Below are 17,110 nucleotides of genomic sequence, written 5' to 3'. Positions count from 1 at the left end.
TTCTGACTCTTTGAAACCCCACGGACTGCAGCAGACCAGGCTTCCCTGTCCCTCACCATCTCCCGGAGCTTGTACCCTGAATTTATCCCCAGACCCCATCTTGGGCCTCATCTCTGCAGCCCTCCCCACCCCATCCCCTCCAACACTCCATTCATATTAGCAAGAAGAACACCAATCTCATAGTATCGTAAGAGGACTAAATGAGTTAATATGCTGACGTTCTTGATGTCAGCACCTGGCATGCAGTACGTGCTACCTATGTAATGATTAAACTGGTCCTCAGACTACTTGCCTCTGGAGGGCAGGCACTGAATTATTTATTTGATCCACCTGCCCCAAGGTCCTGGTTGTGAACCAGTCCCTGGTTCTGAATGTCCCCTAACATTTGTGACCTGAGTGTGTCTTTGGTCTAAGAATGATGGTGCGTGTAGAGAAGAAAGAGCATGTTTGAGTGATCTTCTGGAGGCAGGCTGCTCAGGGCTGAGAGAAACACAGGAGGAGGATGGCTGCTCGTCTGCCAACGGAGCTCGATGGGGTCCACACGCCATCTCCCCCCTCCTGCCTCGCTGACCTTCCTTCTCTGGGGCACAGCCCTCATCTCCTCCTGGGGCTCCAGCCCACTGGAGAGCCTCTGTCCTGCCTTCCTGCTTCCTGCCCTGCTGGACCCTCTTCTCCCTGCCCTTCAGGTCTCACGTCTAAAATCAACCCTCCAGCCCTAGGGCTGTCTCTCCCCATCCCTCTGTCTTATCATCTGCACCTGCCACTCTGACGTCTTCAATTATGCCACTTGTTTACTTCGGGTCTGCCTCCCCCACCGTCTCGGAGAGAAGGATGCTGTACTTATTCCTTAAAATATCCGCGGAGCCCAGCCTGGGGCGTGGCACAGACACCTGTGCAACGGGAATGGACGCTAGAATAGGGGTTTTCATTGACCTTGTGTGATTTAGAAAAGCCATTCAGAAGTAATAGCCCTGGGGAGCCGGGAGCTGTTCACTAGAGTCACGCACGCCTTGTTTGCAATCTGGCTCGGCCACTCCTCCAGCTGGTGTCTTTGGGAAAACACCTTAGCTGCCCTGAGCTTCGGTCTCTTCCGTTGCAGTCTGAGTCCCAGAGTCCCTAGCTGACTGTATCACGGGAAGGGGTCAGCCCCTCTAGTAAGCTCGGACGCTGTCCCCGCGAGCGAGCCAGGCCGATCTGCACTGCCCGGCAGGTGTCGCCGCGAGCGCGCGCTGAGCCGCCGGCTGCGCCCGGAGCCCTCGGGCGGCTCGAGCGCCCCGCGTCTGGGTTGCGAGCGGGGCGTCCAGGCCTCCGCCCGACTCCGACTGTCCTCCAGGAGCGGGATCCGAGCGGAGGCTGTCTCACCTGGGTACCCACCTGCCTCCCCGCCTCGAATAGACTGGGGTGAGGATGAATACGCTGAGCCAAGTCATCCTCCTCCGCCACTAGCCCTGCGAAAGGGGGCGCCCTCCCCCGAAGCTGTGGAGGGGGGATTGGGGTGAGCTCCCCACGACCCCCCCAGCTCCGAGCACTCGGCGGGACGGGGATGCGGGCCCGGGAGCGAGCGAGGGTTCTAGGCCGAGCCCCGATTTCCCCCCCCAAACCCGAGAGCCGTCCCTGCGCGTCCGTTCGCCCCGGAGTTGGCTAGTTGGCGCCGGAGGGGCGGCTCGTGCGGACTCCGGTTGCCCTCCACAAGGCTGGGCGCCCGGGAGCCGGGAGGGGGCGCCGCGGGAGCGCGTGGGGCAAGCGTGAGCGCGCTCGGAGCAGGCGGCCCTGTCCCGCGGGCGCGGGGGCGCGGGGCGGGCGCTCCGGGGAGGCGGGCGGGGAGGGGGCGGGGGACGGTGGGAGGGGCGGGGGCGGGCGGCTGCAGCGCCCCCGCACGCCCCGCGCCTCGCACACTCGCCCCGGCCGCTCGCGCGCAGCCCGGCGTCGCCCCGCGCCGCGCTCGCTCCTCCCTCCTCCCCGGGGCTCGGTGGCTCCCGCGCTCCCGGCGAGGCTCCGGCGCCGAGCGCGCGGACGGGCGCACGACAGACGGCCTCGGGAAGCCTCGGCCCGCTCCTCCAGGGCGGGCTATGTGGATTGCCCCGCCAGGGCCGGCCCGCGGGATCAGCCCGGCCCGGCCCGCGGCCCCGGCGGCCAGCGGGGACTATGAACCGGAAAGCGCGGCGCTGCCTGGGCCACCTCTTTCTCAGCCTGGGCATGGTCTACCTCCGGATCGGGTAAGGGCCGCTCGCACCCCCTGCGCGCGCGTCCCGGCAAAGTTGGCGTGTCCGGGGAGGGGTTGAGCCGCCCGCAAGCCGCCGCCGGCCGCCAACTTCCTTGGCTCCGCAGAGAGGCCGAGGGGGTGAAGTGCGGGAGCGGTGGGCGCACAAAGGGCCCCCGCAGGCGCGAGCCCCAGGGGCGCGCACAGCTCCAGAGACACGGGCAGGGGGACCGGCCGTCCTGGGAATGCCCGAGGGAGGAAGCCCCCCACCTCAAGCCAAGGACAACCGGCAGGGACTATCCAGCGCGGGGAACTCTGAAGAGGGTCCCCCGCTGCAAAGGGTCAGCGCCTCCCAGGGACGCTCAGACCAGGGCATGGGACCGCCAGCCAGGACCACAGCCGCTCCCAGGGAGCTCAGCCCCCAGAGCCCGAGAGAAAGTGTCCAGAGAGGGGCGGGCACAGCCGCTCCTAGTGCAGGGCAGTCCCCGGGTGGCAGGCGGGGCGGGTCTGCGAGCAAGGAACAGGTACCCGGAGGGAGGGACGTTCGCTGGGCCAAAGCACAGAAGCCTGGGCACCACGCGTTTCCAGGGACCCTCAGGCCCCCGGGCCGAGGGGACAGCGCCAGCCACCCGAGCAGACGCACACAAGGGTAGAGCTGGAGATGGCTCGAGACGCCCAGGGACGCAAGCTCGCGAGCCAGCGCCGGCGAGCGGCGGGACAGCCCGCCCCCTAACGCTGGGCACCCGCGGCGGCCGGCGCGTCCGCCGAGCGGCCCTCCCCGCCTCACCCCGGCGTTTCTAGGAGGTGGGCCGGGGGCGGCGCTCGGGCTGGAAGGTGGGAGGGGGCGGCGGGACGCGTCTTGGAGCTGCGTTTGCAGGGCCAGTCACCCTTTGTACTTCGGAGATAGCGCGCGTGAAGCGTGGGGGCGGGGGCTCCAGGGATGGATGGGGGTTCCGACGCGCCGGGGCCACCTTGGCAGGTTTCGCACGAACGGCGCCCCCAGCTCCGCTTGGGGAGGGGGCGAACTGCAGGGTCTGCGGCGGGGTGTGTGAGTGTGTGTGTGTGTGAGTGTGAGTGTGATGGATCCTTTGTGTTTTGTCACTCGCTTCCCCCGCCTCCCCGCCCCGGCGGCTCCGGCGTTCTCGCAAGTTGACCGGCCGAGGCGGCCAGCAGGTGCGCAAGAAGCGGACCAGGCGGCTGCCAGCCGTGACCGCGGGCCGGGAGGCGGCTGCGGGGCTCGCGCGCTGCCTGCCTGCGGCTGTTTTAAGTGTTATTGATTTCGCCCGCGTCTGGGTGGCTTTGCTTTTCTTTTTTTTTCCCCCTGCTTTAATCTTCATCTTGGCCCGCGCCCCGCGCGCATCCAGGAAGCCGGTGGGGCTGATTGGCGCTGGCCGCGTGCGGCTTTATCTCCTTTTTTAATTAGAAACGGGGCGGAGGGACCCGGGAGGGGAGAGAGAAAGGGAAAACAACAGAAAATAACCTCCCCTGGCCGCCCCACCCGCCCGACCTCCCGCCGCCGGCGCCGAGACCTCAGCGTCCCCGCAGGGATCTAGCTGCCCGGAGGGACAGAGGGAGGGAGCCCTGGAGCCACGGAGGGCGCCCGCCTTCCGTCCCGCGGCCGCCCTTTGGGGTGGGGGCAGAGGGCCAGGTCACGCGGGGAGTGGCAGGGTGGTTTGGGGCCAGGCCCTCCTGCTCTCTGCACCTCGGCTTATCAACATCTGTAAAATGGGCAAGAAGGGAGAAGTTTCATGGCCCTCGCGACAGGCCCTCCTGTTCGATGGATGGCAAGGCACCTGTGTATTCTTATTTGGATAGTTCCTCTGACTCAGGCCCAAGCCTTTTGGAACAATCAGACCCAATAACTACTACAGCGGCTCATTTACTGAGTACTCACCGTGTGCGGGACACCTTTGGAGCACTTCCCGTGTTTAATTTTTCAGCCACCCTTTGAGATGAGGTCTAGTTAATACCCTCATTTTAGCAATGGGGAAACCGAAGCCCAGAGAGGAGATGTAACTTGCCCAAGGTCACACAGTCTAGGTGATGGAAGCTTCGGTAGCACCCTAGGCCTGAACGCTTAGCTTTGAGACTATTTGTGCCTGTGATTTTTTTTTTTGCCCGAATATGTAATTTCACTCTCTGCCGGTGGAGGGGGTTTCCTGGTGGTCAGCTAGGTGTTCAGAGGTTTCTCCCGTCTTGTGGCCAGAGCATCTCCGCTTGACTTAATCTTTTTATGCTGCCTCTTCCTCCAATAGTGCAAACCTTCTAGCTCTGTGTTTTAGTGGCTGAGACGAATGACTGAGAGCACTTGCCGGTTTCCGGGTCTCACCGTCTGTGAGCCTCAGCTGTCAGCTGCAGAGTGGACATGTGAGATGAACGTGACAGGCCCTGTCCAGGAGGGCTGTTCAGAAAGACCTCGTCGTCTGGTGTGTGTGGCGGCACGGCCGCGCTGCCTTTGCGTGTTGTAGGCGTCCTGCAAAGCTCACGGATGCGTCCAAGGCATAGCTGGGGGTGCCTCTGCGTGGCAGGCACGCAGCCTGAGTGACGTTTCTGAGGCTCACGATTGGTATGGAAAGTTAGGAGGGATGGAGTGGGGAGGCAGGTTCCCTTAGGTGGGATGGTCAGGGAGGGGACCCTCGTGGTCACATGCACGTGAAGCTCAGGGGGCGAGAGCTTCCCGGGAGAGGGACCAGCGAGGATCAAGGACCCGAGGCGGGAGGAGGAGGGCTGGTGTGTGACAGGGGTGGCGGCAAAGAGGGCAAGGGTGGTCTGTTATGCGCTTGTAGAGCGGCGGGGGCCCCTCCCCTTGGCGAATCCCAATCCCAGAACGACTTCCCACAGCCAAGGCTGGGCAGGAAGGATGAGGCGCTTAGCTCTGCGGGGGCACTGACCTTGGCCGTGTCAACCAGAGCTTGATACTATAACCCGAGTGAGATCTTCTTGTTCAGAGGCTGCTTGATGGCCTTTCAAGGATTACACACAACGGGAGCTCCAGAGAAGCGGGCCATCTTTGTGTAAGCAGAGGGCTGGCTCCACGCTCAGGGCTGCCGTTGGAGCCTCTCTGGGGTTACCTTGACGCTAGGAAGCGGCCCCATGCTCAGGCCAGACGCCCGTGGCTCACGGTTGCCCGTCTTTCCTTGCGCCCTTGCCCGAGCCCTCTGGCAACGCTGGGCCACCCCGCACCTCTGCCACCAAGGCCAAGCCACCGCCACCTCTGGCCTGCCCACGCTCCCTGCCCTCGTCCTGGAGTCCCGCAGTGCTCTCCTGCCCGGGGGTGGAGGTGGGCGTACCCTGCCAGTGACCGGCTTCCAGCCCTCCCGTGTCCCGCGATGCACGGATAACATTCCCACTGCCAGCCGTCCCCTCTCTCCAGGCTTTCCCCTTCCCTGAGCCCTGGTTCCCAGCTGGCTTCCGTGACTTCTTTCTGTTCCTTGGCGATCCCAAGCTTGTCCCCATCCTGGGACTTTGCATCTTCTTTTCCACCCCGGCCTGGAATACTCTGCCACAGACCCTCCCACGGCTGTCTCCCAACCCTTCAGGGCTCCGCGGCACTGTCACCTCCTCAGGGAGGCCCTCCTTGACCACTCCAGCTGAAGCCGCCCCTCCCCTCCCCTCCCCTCCGCTACTTGCTGTCACAGCGTCTTCACTTATTTTCTCAGTAGCATGCATCACTGAATGGCCTGTTGTGTTCATCTGGTGCGTGCGTTGTGGCCTTTGGTGGCCCCTTGAGGATAGGGCCTTGCCCGTCCAAGCCTGGTGCCCTGATAGGTGTCTGGTATGGACCTGTGCAGCGAGTGAGTGGGCAAGACAGGAACCTCCCTGCCCTGGTCGTGAGCATGCTCTAGGCCACTCGTGCCTGGAGTGGGATCCACATACTCCATGGGCCTGCAGGAAGGAAAGACTGCAACTTTTATTAACACTTGCTTTTTATTTTTTTCTCTTTTTCCTATTTTTCTTTTTTTCCCATTAAAAAAATTCTTTTCTGTTTTTTTTCTTATTTGTTTCTTTTTTGTTTTCTCTTTAGAGTTGCTTTTTAAAGATGTGTTTATAATGAAACGCATACATCCACAATACATATATAACACATCTAAATGTTTTATTTCATTAATGAATATCTGTGTACCCGCTGCCCTATTAGAGGCAACTGCTTTGTGAAACTGAGGGGTTACCTTTGCAGTTTCATCACACAGTTCAGTTCAGTTGCTCAGTCATGTCCAACTCTTTGCGACCCCATGAACCGCAGCACGCCAGGCCTCCCTGTCCATCACCAACTCCCAGAGTTTACTCAAACTCATGTCCATCGAGTCAGTGATGCCATCCAGCCATCTCATCCTCTGTCATCCCCTTCTCCTCCTGCCCCCAATCCCTCCCAGCATCAGGGTCTTTTCTAATAAGAGTCAGCTCTTCGTATCAGGTGGCCAAAGTACTGGAGTTTCAGCTTCAGCATCAGTCCTTCCAATGAACACCCAGGACTGATCTTTAGGATGGACTGGTTGGATCTCCTTGCAGTCCAAGGGACTCTCAAGAGTCTCCTTCAACACCACAGTTCAAAAGCATCAATTCTTCAGTGCTCAGCCTTCTTTATAGTTCAACTCTCACATCCATACATGACCACTGGAAAAACCATAGTCTTGACTAGATGGACCTTTGTTGGCAAAGTAATGTCTCTGCTTTTTAATATGCTGTCTACGTTGGTCATAACTTTCCTTCCAAGGAGCAAGCATCTTTTAATTTCATGGCTGCATTCACCATCTGCAGTGATTTTGGAGCCCAGAAAAATAGCCACTTTTTCCCCATCTATTTGCCATGAAGAAATGGGACCGGAGGCCATGATCTTAGTTTTCTGAATGTTGAGCATTAAGCCAACTTTTTCACTCCATCACACAGAGATGATCCCTAAATGATTATCAGTTCCATTTTGCATGATTCTAAACTTCGTCTCGATCAAATCTTCCCAAAGATGCAAAGGCAACTGGCTGAGTTGGTGTGGCAGTATGTTTGTGACCAGTGTCATCTTTCTTTGTGTCTAAAAAGGAAATTATGCCTAATAATGAATATACACAAGTGCTGATGGGGATGATAAATATGCGAACGTGGGCTGGGTGTGCAGTGTCAGAAGCTGAGAGACCCGTGATGGGAGCGGTGGGGAGGAGGCAGGGCTGGACACCCAGGCAGGGTCTGCAGGCTGTGCCCCGCCCCTCCACCTTGCCGGCCTAACGCTCCGTCTCTCTGTGTCCCCTGCTCCAGCGGCTTCTCCTCGGTGGTAGCTCTGGGCGCAAGCATCATCTGTAACAAGATCCCAGGCCTGGCTCCCAGACAGCGGGCGATCTGCCAGAGCCGGCCCGACGCCATCATCGTCATAGGAGAAGGCTCGCAAATGGGCCTGGACGAGTGTCAGTTTCAATTCCGCAATGGCCGCTGGAACTGCTCGGCGCTGGGGGAGCGCACCGTCTTCGGCAAGGAGCTCAAAGTGGGTATGTGCTACCCGGGCGCCCCGAGCAGGGTCTGACAGGCCGTGGGGAGACCAGAAGGCCTCGGGACTGCTCCGGGACCCCCTTCCCCTGCCTCAGGGTGGAACGCCCCAGCTATGAGATCCCACAGGTGCGGCATTCAGGTCCGGTGATGGGGGGGCGGTCAGCTCTCTGGTTTGAATCCACGCCACCATCTGTTCATGGCAGAGCTGCAGACCAGGGGCCCACAGGCGAACTGGCTGATTCAGCACTGATACTGGTCTGCAAGTTGACGCCCAAATTTTAAAGTTATCCATTTCACCTAAAAACGTGAACTTGTGGCTGCTTTTGCAAAACTCGGAAGAGCTACTGATAGCTTCTACCTGTGTCCACTGAGCTAATGACGGGCTGCAGCTGAGAACGCAGCACCCTGTCGATGGAGCCTGGGCAGCCCAGTCACTGCCGCAGGGCCCGTCCCTACGCATGTCCACCCGCTGCCCTGATACAAGCTGCCTGGCCTCTGTGGGCATTCGGATCTCCAGCCCCTGTCTTATGGGACTGGTGCCTTGTGCAGTTAAACACACACAGACACGCGTACAGTGCCGGGCCACACATCCGGTCTCCACGGCGATAGTGAGGGAAGCCTGGTGGAAAGGGCATTGGAGTGATGGTGGCTGGGAGGCCCGCGCTGGGTGGGGAAGGCCATTGTGTGTCTTCTTGCTGTGTGCATCTGGACCTGGGGGGCCGGGAACCCTGCAAGCCCACTGCTGAGCCGAGAAGCGGGACGCTTCTCTGGAAGTGAGGTCAGCTTGGGGTCCCTGGGCTGCATTGGTTCACCCCAGCCCGCTTGACTGCTCCAGGGACACCCCTGGGTTCTCCACCTCCTGCGGCCCTGACAGCAGCAAATCGAGTTCATGTCGGAAGGATCCAACCAGCTCTGCCCACTGCTCCGTGTCCTCACCCCAACCTATGGGAGCACCTCAGGGCTCCCCAGGCACCCCCAGCCCCCCACCTGCCCCCGGCCACCCTGAAAACCTCCCGCGGGCAGGACTGTCCCTTGTAAATGGAAACCGGACTCTGTCGTCTCTGGCTTAACCTCCTGGGGAGGCTCTCCCGGCCTCAGGAGGAAATCCCACCTGCTTGTTGGTCTCCCGCAGCCCCTGGTCCTCGTCTGTCCCCACCTTCTCATCCTTCCACCCGCCCAGCCTCACCCTGCTCCCCGAGCACGCGACTCCAAGGTACCACGCATCCCTTGCCCCTTGTCTCCTCTCCCGCCGTCTTCTGAGCCCTCGCTCGTGGCCCCTCGTGCTTTTCTCGCCTTCTCCTGTCCAAGCCCCTACCCCCTGTTTCTGGGACCCAGGCCTGGGCTCTGGCATTTTAGCTGGATCTTTGTTAACAAGTGAGGTGTTACGTATGGGGAAACTGAGGCTCAGGGGGACTTGCCCAAGGTCAGCAACAGTGAGTGGCATGGTCCTGGGGCTGGGCTGATCCCGGTCTCACTGGCAGTCTTGGAATAGCTAGCCCGTTGGTGGCATTGTGCTAGTGCCAGGCATGGTGCAATAGTGGGGCTCCAGCGTAGGGAGCCCCAGGACGAAGGAGGCCCTGCTGGCCAGCAGCTCCCCAGCTGCCTAGAGCTGTGGAATTGAGGGGTCTGTTGCAGGCTGAGGCGGGGGGCGGGGGATGCCACCAGTCTGCACGTCTCCTTTATACTACCAGTATATTCCCAGCAGGAGCGGAGGCCTGGGGCAAGGAGCATTCCTGCAGAGGAGGCTCCAGTAGGAGAGGTGGCCTCGGGGGTGGCTCCAGGAAAACCCCTGGGATTGCAGTTGTAGAGGACAGGCCTGCGAGCGACCTAGGGCTCACTCTGATCGAATCTGGGGCCTGGCTCGGGAGCGTCTGTCCATCCCGAACCATCACAGGGACCATGGGCAACAGGGCTGATGTTGTGCGGGCCTGGGAGCCGCACGCCGACCATCTTCCAGGGAGCGGGGCGGCTCGGGCGGCCGTGCGAGGGCCGCAGGCTGGGCAGCTTCCACGCACAGTCCTGGGGATGGGGTCTGCGATCGGGGCCCCGGCAGGCTGTTTCCTCCGGGGCCCCAGGGCTTGGTGTGTAGATGGTCACTGTCTTCCTGCGTGCCCACTCGGTCTTTGCAGGTGCCCCGATGTCTCTGCCCTAATCTCTCCTAAGGACACCGGTTGGGAGACACAGGTTGGGAGACGGCTCAGCCTAGTGGCCTCATTGTAACTTAACCCCCTCTTTACAGGCCATGCTTCTAAATACAGACATGTTCTGAGGTCCTGGGGGTTCAGGCTGAGCATATGACATTTGGGGGACACAGCTGAGCCCTTAACAAGCAACCAGACAGCAGGATGGTCTGCACTTTAGGGGAAAGCATACGAGGAATGCCGGGTGCTCAGAGGTGAGACTCCAGGTGGAAAGAGCAGCCTGGACAGTGGAGATGGCCTTGCTCTGGGTCCTGAAGGGTGGGAGGGATCTCATTGGCCAGCGAATGGGATCCCAGGTGGAGGGAACCGCGGGGAAAAGACATGGGCGTGTGATTGCTCAGGGGAGGGGCAGCGGGGGTCTGCGGCCTCAGGAGGCAGGGGTCAGGAGCCTCAGGTGAGACCACAGGCCAGCCATCAAGGGCCTTACACACCAGGCATTCTATGACCCCTCATCAGGTTTATCAACAGTGTGGCCTCGGGGGACCCAGGAAGGCATTCAGCCCCCACTCCAGGCCTTTCCTCTGCTTAAATAAAGCGATGACCTCCCCCTCGAATCCACCAAGATGACGAGGAGAGCACGTTCAGTTTATACCCCCTGTGAGCATTTCTCAGGCGACTTCTGTCTCCGCCTCCCAAGTCACACTTTGTCTCTCCTGAATCTTGATGTCTGATTTATCCTACTGATAGATTCCCCGGAAGCACATTGTTTTGAGTTGTGTTTAATTTTACAGAGGAAAGGCATCACATAGTATGCGGTCTTTCGGAATTTACTTTTTTTTTTCTCCATTGCCACTAACAAAGCTCGTATGTGTCGTTCCTTGTAGCTATTTTTTTAAAAACATATTTTTTATTTGGCTGCGTCGGGTCTTAGTTGCGGCACGTGGGGTTTGTGTGTGGCATCGGGATCTCTCGTTGCCGTATGTGACCTTCTGCTTGTTGTGGGCGGGCTGCAGAGTGCTAGGGCTCAGTAGCTGTGGTGTGCAGGCTTGGCTGCTCCATGGCATGTGGGATCTTAGATCCCCCCACCAGGGTTTGAACCTGCGTCCCCTGCATTGCAAGGCGGATTCTTAACCGCTGGGCCGCCGGGGAGGTCCCCTTGTGGCCATGGTTGATTCGTGTCAGCCGTGGTGAACAGACCCCAGCTGTGCGCCCACACACCGGCCGAGGGGTGTCTGGGTTGTTACTAACAGGGCCCCTGCAGGCCTCCCTGTGCGCATGTCCCGGGGCCCCCGTGTGTCTCTGGCGTCTATAGTGAGCCGCGGGATTGCTGGTGGCAGCGGGCGAGGACAGACCTGCTTTCCCCAGTGACTGCGCACGTGCTGCTCCCCCAGCCCGCAGCGTTGACCTGCGGCCTCTCCAGCACCAGGGATCGCCCAGAGGTCTTCCTTGTTGCCTGCGGGGCGATGTGAAATGCTTTCTCACCGTCATCCTGATTTGCATGTCCTTGAAGTCACCGGGTTGCAATCTCTTCCTGCATTTGCTGCCTGAGCAGATTCAGTCTTGGGTGAGTTGCCCACTCATTCCTGTCACCCGTTTTCCATCAGGTTGCACGCGGTCGTGTCGTGTCGCGGGTAGGGGGTGAGGGCTGCATCCCAGTTCCTGGGCAGGACCCCGAGGAGGGTGGGCCGCCTGGGGCCTCACCCCCGCCTTTCACCTTCTCACTGAGCATTGACGGGGGGCGGGCAGAGTCCAGGCAGCCCTTCCTCACCCATCACCTCACTGGCTTCTCACACCTGCGTCCCACTCAGCCCCAGGTGGAGGCTGACCATGTCACGTGGCGGCTTTGTGGCAAGACTGAGACGGGCGGCGCGTCTCCCGTAGCTGCAGAGGTTCTTGTTTGTGTGGTCCTAACAGACTGTAGGACTCTCGAGGCCGCCGAGGATCCAAGGCTGGTTGTGCCAGTGGGCTGTGGGGTGTCCAAGCGAGTGCTGGTGTCCACGTCCCGCGGCCCCCCTCGCCAGGGGGCAGGCAGCAGCACTTCCTGGACGTAAGGCCCTGGCGCTCGGAGGGTCTGGGCCATCGGGGGTGTCCCTTCACCCTCCCAGGAGGCCCCCGTGCCTCTCTGCTATGAAGACAAACTCAAGGAACTGGGGGCGCTCTGGAGTTTATTCCTGGTTAACCCAGGACAAGAAGATGTGGAATAGACAGGGGAGAGGCTGTCGCTCCCGTTTCTAACCTGAGCTTGTCATTTTGATTCTACGAAGCACATTGCCCAGTCTGTCCACTTCTTCCCACCTCCACCATCACCTCCTGGTTTGAATCTCCATCTTCAGAGCACTGTCATCCAACTCCATCAGCCCCTAATACACTGCCACCCACCCCCAACCACACAGCCCCCCGCAAAGCCTCTCCTCTAGGTTGCTTGGACCACGGCGTCTCCCTTTGTAAAACTCTTCCTGTTGCTCTGAGAACAAGATGCTGACCCTCCCCTGGTGCTTTGCTGACCTCTGTGACCTGCATCCTGACCCTGTCTCCCCCACGACCCTCACGCGTGACAAGTCCTTCCCACCTCGAAGCCTTTGCCCCGGCTGGTCCCCAAGCTGGACGCCCTCTGCTCCTTCCACCCTCGGCTCGCGTGCCCGCCACTCACCAGGACCTGCTGTGTAGTGTAGACTGCCGTCCCTAGTTGCCCCTGCCTTCCGTGGTTTTCTTTGCATCACTTGCTATTCCAGGGCAACTCAGTGGAGGTGGGGGCCCCCCGGGGTACCGGCGCAGACCCCTGCCCCAGTTCCTTCTGGAACAGGGGTCAGAGCAGAAGGGCGACAGGGCCAAGCTGCTGAGTGGTGGTGGGGACCTTGCATAGCCCAGCGTTGTGCAGGCCTCCACCCAGATGCCACCTCCTCCAGGAGGCCTTCTTTGACCACCTGGCCGTGACAGCCTCCCCCGCAGGTCACTCCGTGCTGTTGTCTTGACAGCACTTACCACTTTCAGAAGTGACTGTGTGCTTTGGGAAGGCTGCGTGTGTCTGACATCAGTCCCCGGCCGTGTGGAAGTCCATGGACCATGGACCTGTCAACCATCTTCTCTGTGTGACCCCAGGGCCTGGCACCCAGTAGGTGCTCGGGAAACACTTGGAGACATGCTTGCTTCCCAGGCAGACCCGCTCCACTCCACCCTCCACATCCAGCCGCTCTGAGCCCTCGAGGGTCTTGCTCGTCTTCAGGCCCCAGGTCTGGGTGCACCGCACACGGGGGACGTACCCTGTCCTCTTGGAGCGAATGCTTTCCGTTTCTGAGCCGAAACGCAGCCCTGATGGTTCAGTCCTGCCTGTGGTCGTTCTGACCTGTCTCAGCCCAGCTTTCTGTTAGCTCTGTCCCCACGTCTGCACTGCTTCAGGTGGAAGGAGTGTTGTCTAGGTCCCTGCCTCGGGGAGGCCGCCCCCCACCACGGCGAGACTCAGGAGGACCTGTTACTCCGTTTCTTCTGGAGAACATAGGTCTCCAGCCCTCCCCACCCCCACCCGCCGCTCGGGGGTCAAAAGGAAGGCCCCCTGGATGATCAGTTTGGGAACTCAGCATGCTGTACTCCCTGCATTTAGAGGCTCTGAGAAGTCCTGCAGACAGGAGAGCACCCTGAGCAGGCTTCCCTGGGGGTCCCCTCTCCCCAGACCTTGGGCTCACTGACAGTCTGCTGGAACCGCTCTTCCAAGGCACCCACCCCAGGGAACAGTGCTCTGGGGACCCTCACGGATGGGCCATGCTCATCCCAGGGCTTTCGGACTAACCAGGAGTCCACCGGAACTGTATTCACCCGCCCCCACGTCCAGCATCCTTCCCCGAGGGCACAGCAGGGTGTGTCTGATATGGACGTGGACGGTGAGATCCATTCCATCCAGCGCCGTTCTCCAAAGTCCCTTAAATCAGCCACAACATTCAGAATACCTGGTTCTCTATACAAGGACAGGAAAACATTCCTGTGCGCGTGTAACACATGTACCCCAGATAGAATGAAGATTCGCTGTATGCAGAGTATTCACACAGTATTTTTTTCAAGATTCCACATATAAGTGAGATCATATAGTGTTTGTCTTTCTCTGCCCTTGTGGTCTGTCCAGGATGTTGCAGATGGCAGGATTTTCTTCTTTTTTTGTGGCTGAATGATATTCTGCTGTATGCATACACATGTGTGTGTATATATATATTTATATATGTATATGTGTGGGCTTCCTTGGTGGCTCAGATAGTAAGGAATCTGCCTGCAGTGCAGGAGACTTGGGTTCGATCCCTGGGTTGGAAGATCCCATAAAGAAGAGAACGGCAACCCACTCCAGTATTGTCTCCTGAATTCCATGGACAGAGGAGCCTGGTGGGCTAGGTCCATGGGGTCACAAAAGAGTCAGACATGACTAAGTGACTAACACCTTCACTTCTTTTCATGTACACACACACACACACACACACCCCTATATGTATGTATGTATTACTTTTTTATTCGTCTGTCAATAGATTCTCAGGGTATTTGCATGTTTTGGCTATTGTAAATAATGCTGTGATGAACTTGAGGGTGCAAATATTTTTGAGTTAGCACTTGCATTTTCTTTGGCTGCATACCCAGAAGTACAATTGCTATATGCTGGTTCTATTTTTAATTTTTTAGAAGCATATTTATCTCTTTATTTGGCCGTGCCTGGTCTTGGTTGCGGCATGATGCAGGGTCTCTAGTTGTGGCGTGTGAACGCTTAGTTGTGTCACATGGATCTGGTTCCCTGACCAGGGATGGAACCCAGGTCCTCTGTCTTGGGAGCACTGTGTCTTAGCCGCTGGACCACCAGGAAGTCCCTATTTTTAGTTTTCCGAGGACTCTCCACACTCTTTTTCCATAGCGGCTGCACCAGGCTACCGTCCCACCCGTACAGTATGTTAACCTTACTTCTGCTTTAGGTGCATTTGGTTGAATTCATGTGAGTTAAGTGCTCGTGGGTCTCCCCCGCCTTCGTGTCCACCCACTCATTCATTCATTGGCCCCACAGATATTTACTGGAATCTTGTGTGTGATAAGCGGCTGATGAACTGGCCACCGGGCCTGCCCTCCGGGTGCCCACCGTCTGCTGGGAACAGACAGCGAAGTCGGGGCTGAACTGTGCCCTGGGAGTCTGCTAGAAGAGGGCTGGGCACCAGGCGGATGGCACTGGGCTGCTGCATGGAAGGCTGCCCGCTGGGTCACCTAAAATGGGCCTCCGCAACCCGGGAGAGGAAGGGCGTGATGGGGAGGGGCAGTCACAGGAGGCCTGCAGGTGTGACCCTGGCCAGAGTGGAGCGGGTGGGGGGCGGGCAGAGTGACCTGGGCACCGGCTGGATGCTGGGGGGCGGGCGGGGGACAGAAAGGGGCTGGAGACAGGGGTGGGGAAGGATTCTTCCCACAGGGTCTGCCAGGGGATGGGGGTGGGGAGAGCTCTCCGAAGCCCCTCTCTCTCCCCTGCGTCCGGGGAAGAGACAGGATGTGGGAATGATCAGATTCTTAGCACATATAGAAATCTGCTAGAGTCCAGCATTATCATCAACAGAGAAACGGTGATTTCCTGACATGCGCTCCTGGGGACGGCTGCATTCTTTTTCAAATACTCACGACCTCCTGTTTGGTACGCCCCTGCGGAATTTTTCCAGGGAAGGGCACTGGTGACCTAGGACTCAGGCGCTGGGGGCCACCCTCCTCTGCCTACCAGCCGGGCAACGTGGATGCGTTTCTGGGCTTCTGCTCCCGACCCGCTTCACTGCGTCTCCTCCCGAGTGATCTAGAGCAGCTTGCCCCTCTCCCCCGGGTGACCTGCTGGGCCCAGGGTCCCAGTCTGGAAATGCGCATGCCTTGCACAATGGCTCCGTCTTGTCTTTCCCCCCATCTGGGCGGGTGGATGGAGCCCATGTCTGGTGAGCGGATGACCGCTTGGAGGGGTGATTTGAAGGCCTTTCCAGAGTGACACAGAAGCAAGGGGTGGGCCAGCTCCACTTTCTCTCTGCCATTTCTTAACAATACGCCATCTTGCGGGAGCAAAAGACCTATTCTTTCCCTATTCTTGTTTAGAACGCAGCTAACAAAGGACTTTTTGTCTCGTGTGCATTTTTTTTTTTTTTTGCAAGCCTCAGTTCATCCTGGGTTTTAGCTCTCCTGACACTATTCTTTGAGATGACTCTTTTGTTAAAATGTTCTCTTGCCAGCTTTCCTCTGGTCGACAGACACACTCACACTCTCGCACGCCTTTACACGCATGTTCATTCATTCACCTGCCGAGGCGTCGCAGATGAGTAATCTGGGTCCTCTCTGTTGAACTCATCTTTGAATTCAACCCAGAATAAGGATGGTGAAGGTGCCGAGCCAAAGCCATGGAGGGGATGTCAGGAAGGCCCCTCAGAGGGGACCCCGAGCTGCGCCTTGAGGGAGATGGTAACCACTAACCCTCCTAGGAAGAGCCACTGCTTACCCACCCCTTCCAGGCATGCTCTTGGCTTGGTGGCTGGTGCCTTGGCTTGTTTCATCTTCCTAACACCCTTAGGAGCCAGGTGCTTTATTATTCCCATTTCACAGAGGAGGAAACTGAGGCCTTGAGAGGTCAGACAACTCACCCCAGGCCCCACCCCTGGGAAGTGGAGCTGGGATGTCAACCCAGCTGGATCGGCACTCCTCTGCCCCAGACCCTGCTCTGAGACCACTGGGCGACAAGGCCTGTCACCAGCTCGGTGGGAGAGGAAGGGTATTTGCAGGCTGAAGGCAGAAAGGCTTGGAGGAAGGAAGGAATGCCGTGAGCATTTCTTTTTTTTTTGTAAATGTATTTACAGTTAAATCACAGGAAAATACAGTACGCGTGTGTGTGTTAACTGCTCTGTCGTATCCGACTCTGTGCGACCCCATAGCCCGCCAGGCTCCTCTATCCATGGGATTCTCCAGGCAAGAATACTGGAGTGGGTTGTCAATTCCTTCTCCAGGGGATCTTCCCGACCCAGGAATTCCTACAATGCAGGTAGATTCTTTACCATCTGAGCCAGTATCAATCAATCGTATGGCTATTTTGAATTAGATTCTGATATACCTATGGGCCAAATTACTGCAGTGAACAAGTATTAAAAAAAAAAAAAAAAACCAACTCAGGTGTTTGAATAATCTTCTGCAGGTTTGTTGTTGACCCTTGATGAGCGGCAGCAGTGCTCTCCAGCCTTGCTCACTGGGAGGAGATGCTTGGTTGCAGTGGAGGCAGCAGAGAAGGGCAGCGGCCAGGGGCCAGAGATCAGCTCTGAGGGCCCGT

At 58.6% G+C, this 17,110-nt stretch overlaps 1 protein-coding gene across 1 annotated transcript in view; it reads left to right on the top strand.

The window, feature by feature from the left end:
- Window positions 1-1,848: 1,848 nt before the first annotated feature.
- Window positions 1,849-17,110, top strand: part of WNT7A (Wnt family member 7A) — a 66,497-nt gene continuing 51,235 nt past the window's right edge. Inside the window, exons 1-2 of the mRNA XM_043443451.1 lie at window positions 1,849-2,216; window positions 7,448-7,674. Of these exons, the coding sequence (XP_043299386.1) occupies window positions 2,146-2,216; window positions 7,448-7,674 (298 nt within the window). The 5' untranslated portion in view covers window positions 1,849-2,145. The remainder of the gene's footprint in view (window positions 2,217-7,447; window positions 7,675-17,110) is intronic.

This window comes from Cervus canadensis, chromosome 22, assembly GCF_019320065.1.
Source record: "Cervus canadensis isolate Bull #8, Minnesota chromosome 22, ASM1932006v1, whole genome shotgun sequence".
Taxonomy (NCBI): Eukaryota; Metazoa; Chordata; class Mammalia; order Artiodactyla; family Cervidae; genus Cervus; species Cervus canadensis.
Note: the sequence above shows the minus strand (reverse complement) of the source record. Positions and strands in the feature narration are given on the sequence as shown.